Raw genomic sequence first — 12,226 nt, forward strand, 5'->3', positions numbered from 1 at the left:
CACACAGGCAGCAATCTTGTTGCAAAACTCCTTTCATTACAAATCCCCATTTTCACTAATTCAGGCCTTTCTGCGTATCTGCCTTTTGGGCCGACATTTCCCATGCCTGGTCTCTGCCCCAATGTGCGTGTCTTTCTGCCAAGACTGTTGTTCGTGTATAAGGACTGGGATGGAAGATGCAAGAAGCTGTGTCCTGATGCTGCTCACTAAGTGGACAGAGGAAGGGCCCTCAGAGCCATTCTTCAGAGCTGCACAGCTGACATCCTGAGCCTCTTGGCTGTCCAGATCATCCTTCGCCATGGCAGTTGAGTAAGCTCAGCCTCGTGGAGGCTCTGTGCAGGCATAACAGTTAACAGAATGGGGCCCCAAAGGCCTCATCATTGATTACTGCTGCTAGAGCCTATAAGCCAGATGGACATCAAAAGGATAACAATCTAACCTGGCCAATGAGGCAGCTTAATGATTCCCTGAAACCCTTATTTATAGCAAAGGAAAAACTACCACTATTGATTTAACTGGTGCCCAGCAGTGAACTGTGCCGGACTGGAAAGGGATGCAGACACAATTTCTTCTGCAGCTGTCATGAAAAGAATTTAGAGAAGAACTGCTGAGGGAGAGATCTCGACCCTTCTCATCAGAGAGGTTCCCCTGTGACAGCTGGAAGCCGGTTACAGCTGAACTATATAGTCCAAGAGGGCATGGGCACAGAGCCTGGGGAGGGAGAGGGTGACGTGTGCCTCAACTTTACTTCTTAGTGACCAAAAACCTTTTCCCCTGAACAACTGTTTGAAATCCACATTGCTGAGTGAAGCGCTCTGACCCAACTGACTTAACCTTTTCTAAATTCTTTCCCGTTCCCTCTCAGATTGACAGATAATTGACTCCTGCATCATACAACATCCCAGCATGCCCTGCACTAGTGAGCCCACACTTACTACAGACACAAATTAACAGTAAAATGTCAATTAAAGTGAAACTTGGGCCGCAGCCAAGCAAGGGTGTGAATTTGGGAGCCAGCATCCGCTCCTCCTTTCCCACAAACACTACACTGAAAGAAAGGCAATGCTGCTCTGTCAACGGGGCCTTTTAGGGGCATGGCAACAATCTGCCTGGTAGTGGCCCATGCAGCTGCATCACCCAGCAGAGCCCACAGCATGGTGGGTGTCGCCCACAGACAGGTTACGTCCCGTTATACTGTACCTAGTTCTAAGTGTGTCCAGGCAAAGCGGCAGGTACTTGTCAAATAAGATGGTCAGATTAGCTCGTTCTGACTGGATTTCTCGTTGGTCGATCCAGCTGCTCACGGGGGGATTCCAGCCCAAGTCTGCTGGGTTGATGTACAGAATGCCTAGAGACACAGTGCAAGAGAGACAGATACAGCAAGGACGCGGCGGGGACCGGTATCTTTCTCCACAAGAACTGTTTCACCTTCCCTCACTAAGATCATAGTTTAAGTAGTACAGCAATGTACCAAGTTGCACAGCCTGCTGCTCCTACACAATTGTAATTTAGCCCAGATTTTTAAAGGTGTTTAAAAACACCTTGAAATCAGGCCGTTTTCTCTTGGGCCTCAGCTCCCATCCATAGAAAGGTGAGAACAATCCTTCCACTCTCCTATGCTATCTCTGCCTTGACTATTTCAGCTGTAAGCTCTCTCTCTCTCACTCTCTTTGCACAGTGCCCCAATCTCAACTGAGCCCTCTACACACTACCCGCATCACCACCTTCGTTGTCAGCCATTCATCAGGGAGTGCTGGGTTTCTAGGTTCTGCTGCCCACTCCTCAGTCACACGCCCTGTCAGCCAGTGGCACTGTGAATTAAGGCTGCCACTTTCAAAGGGGCCTAAGGAAGTTGGGCACTGAATGCCAATGGGAGTCAGGTGCCAAACTCCCCTGGGCCCTCTGAAAATCTCAACCCTAAGCTTCACTTTGTGCGAGTGGAAAGGGAATGCCCTCTTATTCCCCCTTGACCTACCTGCTCTGGACACAGTGGCTGGAGTTGCTGTGCGTAGGTGACTGATCTCAAAGAGCAGCCTCATGGTTGGGTTAAGCGGAATTCTTTCATTGCTTGCTAGTGTCAGCACCTGAAAAGGGCAGATACATTCAGAATATAAGCTTCATGGCAGCTGCATTCCTCAATCCTGCTGGTGAGAATTGTTCATTCCTGTGCTATCGCTGTATTACTCAGTATGGTCTTGCTGACATGACCTCTGCGCTGCTTGGTTAGGATTTCATTCAGCTCCTTTATGTGATGCATATGCAAAGGAAGCCATGTCCTTCCATTTTGCTTGCTTACTGTGCAAATCCTTCTACTCTGTTCTCAGATATAATGGATTACGTGCTCTGCCATCTTGCTTCTCAGCACCTATTTGATATTTTCCTCCAAATATCCCACCTCCAGTTTAGCGAAGAGGATTTCAGGAAGTCTCCATGACTCCCCAAGATACACAAACCTCCTCACATACCTTCTAGGATGTGTTTGGTGGATTTAACCTTCAAGCCTTCTACTCCCCAAGAGCAGGAAAATGACATCCTGGGGGGACCTCATACTCTCCCTACAACAACACACCTGGAAACACTCGAGGAATAAAGACTGAACAGGGGGGAAGTGATGGTCCCAGGCTAAAGAGATTTCTAGCCTGTGTATAAAAACCTGGGAAACCCAAGCTGCAAAAACAAGAATCTGACAGCCTTTTTATCACTCAGGGTGAGGAGTATGTTAAACTCAGTTTGCAGTTTTGTTTATTTACTAGGTAATCTGCTTTGATCTGTTTGCTATCACTTATAATCACTTAAAATCTATCCTTTTGTAGTTAATAAACTTATTTTATGCTTTAATCCAAACCAGTGTGTGTTTGACTAAGGTGTCTGGCTAAGCTCCCTGTAAGCTGCATGGCCATGGAGCAGTCTATCAAGGGCCATGCAGGCAGGGAGAGGCACCCCTCCCTGGCCTAGCCCAGCCCCGCCAGAGCTGCCAGGGAGAGGAGCCCCGCCCCTGGCCTGGCCAGGACTGGCCCAGGCCCACTGGAGCTGCAGGGTAGAGGAGCCCCTCCCCCAGATTGGCCCGGCCCGGCCCAGCCCAGCCCCACCGGAACAGCCGCAGCCCAGGACTGGCGCCCCTCCCCCGGCCCAGCCCACCCCACCCCAGCCCAGCCAGAGCTGTCACGGCCAGGGAGAGGCGCCTCTCACCCGGCACCCAGCTGCTGCGGTGAGATAGGGCTGGGGGGAGTCCTCTCTCCCCACTGCAGCACTGGGGCAACCTGCACCCTAAGCTCCTCATCGCCAGCCCCACCTGAGCCCACACACCAGCCCCCTGCCCCAGCCCCACCCCAGAGCCTTCACCCATAGCCAGAGCCCTCATCCACCAGCACCCCAACCCTCTGCCCCAGCCCTGAGCCCCCATCCACACTCCAAACCTCTTGATCCCACCCCTGCCACACATCACCTCCATATTGGTGCACATAACAAAATTAATTCCTTACATGGCCATAAAAATTAGAGGGAACACTGGTGTCTGGGGAAAATCTCAGCTTGGTTAACACAAGAGTGCATGGTCCTCTTCACATTGTGGGAGAAGCAGACCAGGTGTTAAACCCATATACTAGCCAGATTTGACCAGGCCAGGACAGTACTGCTCTGGGATCCTAGGCTGGGAGGCTGGTAGCTAGAGAGCCTGCATGTGACTGCAGCTGGGTGTGTCCCTACCTGTGTGAATGCTGATGAAAGTGCAAGCTTGGAGGGCTTTGCAACTTGTCACAGCAGCACAATGAGTGGGATCCCAGGCTGGTGGGTCAGAGGGCTCAGTGGTACCTACGTTCCAGGTGGCAGCCCCTGGGGAACCCGTCACAGTGGGGTCCCCCATGATGTCACTTTACCCCTTTTATATCTTCTTCCCACTTGCTGGAAAGCTCTTTTGCTGTGACCTGGGTCAAACAGTTCCCATTGAGTAGTGCTATCTCTGAGAGGTTTCTATTGTACACAGTTCCTGGGGTAATCCTTGTGCTTGCGTGCATTTCCTCAATAAGCCATTAACATTGTTTGGCCTTTTTACTGTTGTACCTGAAAGGCTGCTTGTGGGTGTTTTCAACCTCTCATGTTTCAGTAACACATACACAGCCAGACTTCATAACTTCACATACGATAGCACATACAATCCAACAAGCTATTAATGTCTAGCAGATCAAGACTTTTAGAATGATACTTCACAAGGCATTCTTTGTACAAAACATATTGTAATTACATGATAGTGGTGAATATTGGGATGCCAAGGTGTCACAACAACAGAAACATGGTGGAATGGTTGTCATGCCTGGAGTACAGGGATTGAAGAGTATGTGCTGTTCAGAAAAGACAGAAATAAAGGTAAAGGTGGTGGAGTAGCATTGTATATTAATAGTGAGATAGACTGTAAAGAAATTAGTGTTGTAGTGGGTAGGGGCGGCAAGTTACACGGGCTCATGGGTGCTCAGGCTCCAGCAATATTCAGGGCTGGGGGCGCTTCTCCACCAACCTTGGGAGCTGGGTCTCTCCCCCTGGCGCCCACCTGCTCCCTGCCCCCCCACCCCAGCCCCCGGAGCGTCGCTGCCTGAGTGAAAGTGGCACTGCTCTCCCTCGCCTGCCTCCGCTGCCGGCGCCGGCTGCTGCCTAAGGCTACAGCGCAGCACAAGAGCAGCACCGGCAGCCGGCTGAGGCAGCTGGCTGCTGCTGCTGCACCTCAGGAGAGGGAGGCGGAGGGGGAGGAGGTACTCACATGCTTGGCAGCCCTCCCCTCCCCTTCCCTCCCCTCCCCCGGCACAAGACATCTCGAGTGGACCTCACTCACCTGAGCAGCTGCTGGGGCTTGGGTGAGTGTTTGACCCTGTGATCCCCCTCCCCCGCACAGTCACCGCTCCTGCCCCACACTGGGCAAGGGGCAGCCCCATCCCCCACCCCCAGTGAGGCTATGGCGAGGGGCAGCAGGGGAGGAAGGAAGCCACATGTGATGGCAGGCCCCTCCCCCACAGCACCCACCACCCCCTCCCAGAGCCCACACCCCCTCTCCAGCCCCCAAACTCCCTCCCAGAGTCTGCACCCCATCTCTGTCCCAGAGCCTGCACCCCCAGCCCCTGCCCCAGCCCAGAGCCTGCACCCAGCACCCAAACTCCATCCCAGAGCCTGCTCTCCCACCCCTTCCCACACACCCTCTCCTGCCCCCAAACTCTCTCCCAGAGCCTGCACCCCAGCCCTCCGCACTCCCTCCCAGAGCCTGCACCCCCACCCCAGCCCAGAGTCTGCATCCCTCCACCCATCCTGCACCCCCACCCCATGCCCCAGCCCAGAGCCTGCACCCAAACTTCAACCCAGAGCCTGTACTCCCACCGCTTTCCCACACACCCCCTCCTGCACTCAAACTCTCTCCCAAAGCCTGCACCCAAACTCCCTCCTACACCCCCATCCCTTGCCCCAGCCCAGAGCCTACAACCAAACTCCGTTCCAGAGCCTGCACCTCCTCCCTCAGCAGCCCCTCCCAACCCCAAACTCCCTCCCAGAGCCTGCAACCCCATGCCCAGCCCAGAGCCTGCACCCCTCCACCCATCCTGCACCCCCACCCCATGCCCCAGCCCAGAGCCTGCACCCAGCACCCAGACTCTATCCCAGAGCCCAACCTCTCAACCGTCCTACACCCTAATCCCCTGCCCCAACCCAGGGCCTGCCCCCAGACCTCCTCCCGCCACCCAAACTCCCTCAGAGAGCCTTAGGCAGGTGGGGGGCAGAGTTGGGTGGGGGGGCAGGCTCTGAGCATTCTGGGCACCACCAAAATTTCTACAAACCTGCCGCCCCTGGTAGTGGGTGAAATGGAATCTGTTTAGGTCAAAATCACTTTGGGGAAGAAAGGTAATAGAGGCTCCACTGGAATAGTGCTTGTGGTATGCTACAAACCCCTGAATCTAATTTGAATATGGGTAGAGACCTCTTTAATATTTTAATGAAATAAATACTACTGGGAATTATACAATTACAGGAGACTTCAATTTCCCAGATACAGATTGGAAGACAAGTGCTACTAATAATGGTCAGGGCCAGACATTCCTGGATGTGATGGCTGAAAGATTTCTTCACCAAACAGTCACCAAACCAACAAGTGGCAATGCCATTTTAAATTTAGTACTAGTAAGTAGTGAGGACCTCATAGAAGAGCTGGTTGTAGAGGACAACCGTGGTTCGAGTGATCATGAGCTAATCCAGTTTAAATGAAATGGGAGGATAAACAAAAATAGATCTGCAACTAATGTCCTTGTTTTCAAAAGTTCAAACTTCACAAAATGAAGGGAAGTAGTTAAGGAAGTGGACTGAAGAACTCAGGGATCTGAATGTGGAGGAGGCTGACAATTACTTTAAGTAAAGGTTGCAGAAACTATCTGAAGCCTACATCCTGAGCAAGGGGGGAAAATGCACAGGGGAAGGGTTGCAAACCAAGCTGGATGAAGCATCTCGAGCAGGTGATTAAGAGAAAGCCTACAAGGAATGAAAGGTAGGCTGGATCAGCAAGGAAAGCTACCTCTTGGATGTTAGAAAGTCTAGGTACAAAGTGAGAACTGCCAAAAGCCAACTGTTCTAAAGCCCTTCTGGCCTTAAAGTCTATGAGTCTGTGAGATTTCAATGTACTGACTGCAGCAGAACAACGTTACCTGCACCACTCCAGTTCAATAACATGTTCCTGAAAATTAATGCCTTGTGCTGTTTTCCAGATGTAACATTTTCTTTGCGTGATGTTGTTTATTTTTATTTGAAGAAACACAGTAACAACTCTTTCACACTATGAGCTATTGTCTCAACCTATGTATTTCTCTTATGTGTTGATCAAAGAATATCAATTACCTTATTATCATCCATGACAGTATTGAGAGACTCAATCCACATTGGATCGATATCACCATCCAGCACCATCCACTTGGGACCATCATGTGTGACGTTGGCCAGCTCTCGCATGATTGATGAAAACAGTCCTAGAAAGATGACACACACTCCTTCATGATCACGGAATCTGGAACTTGCTCAATCAGTTTTCTACAACGTCCTTCTTAAATGCCAAATTAAAATCTCAGTGCATTTTATGATTCAAGTAATAAAAAAACATGTTACAGGATATCAGACTATTCTGCTTTGGGGGGAAAATGAATGTTATCAATTAATATCAGTGAAAAAGATGGCAGGCCAGTGTGCAACTCATTACTGTTGGGGAGTGTTGAGGGCAAGAAAACAGTGACTAGTGGGTACTCTACACTAACAGGGAAAGGAGGAAGTATATTAAACAATATAAAGGTTTGGAAAACTGTTTTGAGTATAACTTGGAATTTCTTAAAACTGCTTCCTCAGCTGGAAGTACTGCCAGGGAACTCAAGGTGCATTAAGCACTGGGTCATAGCTTTGAATTAGAGAGATGGGGGGTGAGAACAAGAACAGAATGAGTGAACGACAGAACCACGTGCTAGTGAAATCAAGGAGACTGAGGAAATAAAATGTCTCAGGGGAAGCAAATAATTAATGATAAGAACAAGAATGCTGGGAATATAGCAGCAATGCTGTAGAACAGAACAAAATGCCTCAAAACTATCATTTGTCAGTGCACAAATACTTTCACATTAAAATACCAAGAGAGACTTTGGGCTGCATGAAAAGTATCAGGCAAGCAGAAAAAATGTCTCTCTTTTGGCAAATCCTCAAAACCATGGCTTTTGCCCAGGGTGAGTATTTTCTTGCGCAATCCAGAGTAGAGGAACTGGAGGCAGGCAAAAATCAAAAAGGAGGAAGAAAAGGAGTTTCTCAGCTGGAACTGGAGTTCTTGGAGAAGACTGTCAGTACAGAGCCCTCTGCTCTTGGGACACACCTACACATTGCACCAAAGCCAGAAACCACCGGAAAGCTGTGGCCCTTGATTACGTCCCAAGCCATGAAGAGTTACAGAGGAGAGCCGTAATGTCTAAAGCAGGTGTGGCTGCCATGCACACTCAATTTATTCCACTTCCTCACAATCCAACATGGACTCCAAAAACATGGAGATGGGAGTTGGGAATGTCAATCTGCTCCTGCACTCTACTCCAACACAGAGGTGGGTTTCAGGTAAGACAACTTAAACAACGGCTGCTGCGTGGCTCATTGGAAAAAGGCATCCAATTTTGAGGTCAGGTCAAGAGAATAACGCTTCATAAAAGGTATGAGCTGAACTCCCGCTATGCACAAATTCCACCACAGGGACATTATGGATGCATGCTCCAGAAACTGCCTCAGACTGAGTTGTATTTGTTCTGATACATTGGGGACGGAGACGCATAGCATCTCACAGTGCAGATCCCAATCCATTATGACAGCGGTTGAGAAGAAACCACCCCTCCACTAACCTTGTCTCTATATGCCATAAACTGGGGAGAAAGGGAAATCAACACACAAGTTTGGTTGTACTAAGTCCTTTTAGAGTCCTATTAAGGGACCTTTTAGTAGGCAATGTGTGAAACCTGCCCTCCCCTAGGAATGAATGCAGTTTAGGGAAGAAAAAAGGCAAAGAGTCTGATTCAGAAGAAAATCAGTGACTGAGTGGGGGTCAATTTAGCATGAGAATGCAGACTTTTGTTAGGCTGTGTAAGGAGAGTGAGCCGCGGAAGCTTTCTGACTCACCTCACTGATGTTACGGCTACAAGAAACACAGTTGTCGGGGCAGCTGATGAAAAAAAACATTGCAGTGGGGAGTTCCTAAGCCTGGGTAGAATGAGGACAAGCTCCCGCAAAAGCACTGGCTCAGGAAACATCAGCCAGTCCCTTTACAATGTCCCTAAAAGCAGAGGCCCCCTTGGACTGGAATGTGATTTGCAGCTCTGCCTGGTGTGGGCTCACTCCAGGCACTGTTTGACCAAAGCTAGCCCTGGCCTTCACTCAGGTCAGACTCCACAGCCTCATCTGTGACCTGCACTTTGTTTCTGTCACTTGTGATTTAAGGTCTGTAGTTACAATCAGATGAAACTGGCACTGTAGGGGGTCAAAGGCAGAACACATTCTAGGGACGAATGGGCAGTTTATCTCTTGGAAGGAGGACAGTTGGGTATGATTTATTGGCAGCCTCTTCCTTCGCCTTCCTCTGCTTAAGGGACCAGGGCTTAGGCCGTCTGGCCTAGTGGTCACAACTGGGCTGAGGTCTGCCAACCAGGGCCGGTAGTCACAGGCAGGGGTTGGAGGGATTGCAAAGGCCTGGTTCTGTAAGCAGGAGTCAAGGTCAGAGTCAGGCCAGGGTTGGAGACCAGAGATCAGAGGCAGTACCACATTAGTACTGAGAGGTAGGAGTCAAGGTCAGAGTCAGGCTGGAGTTGGAGGCCGGAGATCAAGCAAAGTCTGGCGCTGCAGCAGGCCAGAGTCTGTGTGGTTGCCCAGACAACTTCCTAGCACAACCCCTGGGGTTAAATAGGGTACTTGGCCAATCAGTTGACCGCAGGGTACCATCACTCTAGGTCGCTTGGGCAGTACTTCCTGCAGCACTTACTTCCACAGTGCTCCCTGGTTGTGCCTCTGCATGGCCTCCCAGTGGCATTGAGGGACTCTCAGCCACCACAGGCTCTACAGACATGGGTTCTAGTCCCCAGGGCTGTATGCCCTGCACCTCCCAAACTGCAATCACCATTAAAAACTAGCACCAAAGTACATAACAAAAAATAATTGTCTTAATTTAAGCTTCATGCAGCCTTTTAGCAAATTTTTTACTTGTGCCTTTTTCCCCCAGACCCTGGGAAGACGTGTCTCTCTTACTGTTAGCCAATCAGCAGTGCTGGTGGGTTAAAAAAAGAGCATGTGGCAAGCAGAAGTAATTTCTGAGGCCAGAGAAATCTTTCTGTAGCGGGGTGGACACCCGCTCGGGCCCAGAGGGGTTTAAGATAGCCCTGGGAGAGGGCTGGGGCAAGGGAAGAGATGGGCTGATTGGCAGAGCAGCTGCAGCTGGGGGCCATGCCCCAAACAGACCCAGCGGGCCTTATAAAAGCCAGGGAAGCCCCGGAGCAAGAGAGCACTCTCTCGCTAGCTCTGAGAGGGAGGGACCTGGCTGCAGAGACCTGAATAGAGGACCTAGTTTGGAGCAGGGCTGGGGAAAGGCCAAGGGAGCCGGGGAACTCTGGCCTAGGAAAGCCCCAGGCTACAGGCCTGGGAAGGCCTATTAGGTACGGGGTTGCAGGGGCAGCCATGGATAGGCAGAGGCAGTAGGTCCAAACCCAACTTTGCCTGTGATGAGTGGCTCATACTGCAGTCTGGCGCGGGGGCTAGCTGGTGACTGGCAGGAGCCTATGACTGAGGCGAGGTAGGGATAGTGGGTGGGGGGTTCTTCTGGGAGTGGGAGACCCAGAACTGTGGGGTAACGCCAGGGGGCAGCACTTAGTGAAAGGGGCACTGGGGTCCTGGGAGGGACACGGGAGTCAGCAGCAAGGTGAGACATCGGCCTGAAGAGGGCGCTCTGGAGGCTGGAACGCTAATTCCCTGAGATGACCAGCAGGAGGTGCTGCCGGTGAGTCTGCGTCCAGTTACACTTTCCATAAGTGCTGCTGTGGCTATGCTATTAATGGTGAGAACATGGTGAAATGTGTGCACGGAGAGGGTGAGATGGAGTGGAACATGGTGCCCAGCTTATTCTCACCATAGTTACAGCATTCCTGGTTTGAAAGTACTCAGCGCTTTCTAGTTTAGCCCATCATTAGCAGCAGCCTGTCCAGGTTAGGAACTTTGAGTCTCTTGTATATGGGCAGGACAGCTGATTCTTAGGGTAGCTAGGTTAAAACAAGATTTATTCGAGAGCAATTTTCATCTGAAAGTCAGACTGGCTAAAGAATCCCATGTGCTCCATCAGCAATAAAGCATTAATACACTGTAGATATTAGATGTGTGTTTGTGCTTTGAGATCTATTGAAAACCACCACATAAGAGCACTGACCTATTAATATTATTGTTGTTGTTTACAAAGTTTACAGAAATACTCTTTCTGGTCAGTGGTTTATGTGAAAACACACCTACCATCTTTCCATTCTCTCGTTGCTGGGTTGATGATGCCAAAAAGTTCATCATTGGTGACTGCTTTGGGGTTGAGGTCTGTCCAGACAGGTCGTCGTTTCATTATCTGGTAAGTCTTATTCAGAGATTTCAGTACCTGAGATTTGCCTGTGCCAGCATTACCCACTACAAAGACAGAGTGCCGCACAGCCAGCAACTCTTCCAGCTGCACCACCTGCAAGAGACATCAACTAGAAAGCCCACCAAATTTCAGACCAAATTAACAACCACAAGTCCTGCTTTATTGAGCAGCCACATGGGACTATTAAGCCAGTTGCTCTCATAACAGTGTCTCCTTGCAAAGCGGAACAGAATCATTGCATTATTGTTAAGGATACAATTTAGTCACGGAGGTCACAGAAATCACAGATTCCATGTTTTTACTGGACCTCCGTGACTTCTTTGGCATCAGCTGTCAGGAGCTGCAGCTGGGGCCAGAGCTGGGACTGTCTGGCCCCATCCTAAGACTTCGGCCAGGGCTGGAGCCCAGGCTGTGCCCCCACCCAGTGGTGATGGGGCTTGGATTATTAGTCCCCCTACCCCCCGCAGCAGGGCTCGGGCTGTCAGTCCCCTGCACCCATGGGGCTTCAGCTGTCATTCCTTCCCCCACCCCCAGTCATTTTTAGTAAGTCACAGGCAGGTCAAGGGCTCCTGTGAATTTTTGTTTATTGCCCACGACCTGTCCGTGACTTTTACTAAAAATAACAGTGGCAAAGTCTTAACATTAATTACTGTAATACCAGCACCGAGCTAGCAGTGGCCAAAGTGCGGTTTGTAGAATTCTACAATATGGCTCAATTTAAAATAAGGTGTGGCCAGTCAAGACCTGTCCATGACTTGAACTACAAATACCCCTGACTAAATCTTAGGTGCTCTGGGGGGCTCCAGGACACCACTGCTGCTCTGGGGCAGGTGCCGGGGGGCCTCTGTTGCTCTGGTGGGGCCTCTGGATTGCTGCTGGTGCTGGGGGAAGGCTCCAGGGCACTGCTGGTGCTGCTGTGGGGGGAGGAGCTGGGAGCCACTGGTGCTGCTCGGGGCGGCCCTGGGGTCAGCCGCACTGGCCACTGCAGAAGTCCCGGAAAGTCACAGAAACCGTGACTTCCCTGACTTCTGTGACAGACTCGCAGTTATCAGTTAAGAGAATACTGAAGGTTAAGTAAAGGTCTGAAGT

At 50.5% G+C, this 12,226-nt stretch overlaps 1 protein-coding gene across 2 annotated transcripts in view; it reads right to left on the reverse strand.

The window, feature by feature from the left end:
- The window catches only part of DNAH9 (dynein axonemal heavy chain 9), a 379,511-nt gene that overhangs the window by 260,117 nt on the left and 107,168 nt on the right, over window positions 1–12,226 (reverse strand). For both annotated transcript variants that reach the window (XM_037913877.2, XM_043527698.1), the window contains exons 32-35: window positions 11,020–11,230; window positions 6,859–6,986; window positions 1,976–2,084; window positions 1,201–1,348 (exon numbers count right to left, since the gene is read on the reverse strand). In XM_037913877.2, coding sequence (XP_037769805.1) covers window positions 1,201–1,348; window positions 1,976–2,084; window positions 6,859–6,986; window positions 11,020–11,230 — 596 coding nt within the window. The remainder of the gene's footprint in view (window positions 1–1,200; window positions 1,349–1,975; window positions 2,085–6,858; window positions 6,987–11,019; window positions 11,231–12,226) is intronic.

This window comes from Chelonia mydas, chromosome 14 (genome assembly GCF_015237465.2).
Source record: "Chelonia mydas isolate rCheMyd1 chromosome 14, rCheMyd1.pri.v2, whole genome shotgun sequence".
In the NCBI taxonomy this organism is placed as follows: domain Eukaryota; kingdom Metazoa; phylum Chordata; order Testudines; family Cheloniidae; genus Chelonia; species Chelonia mydas.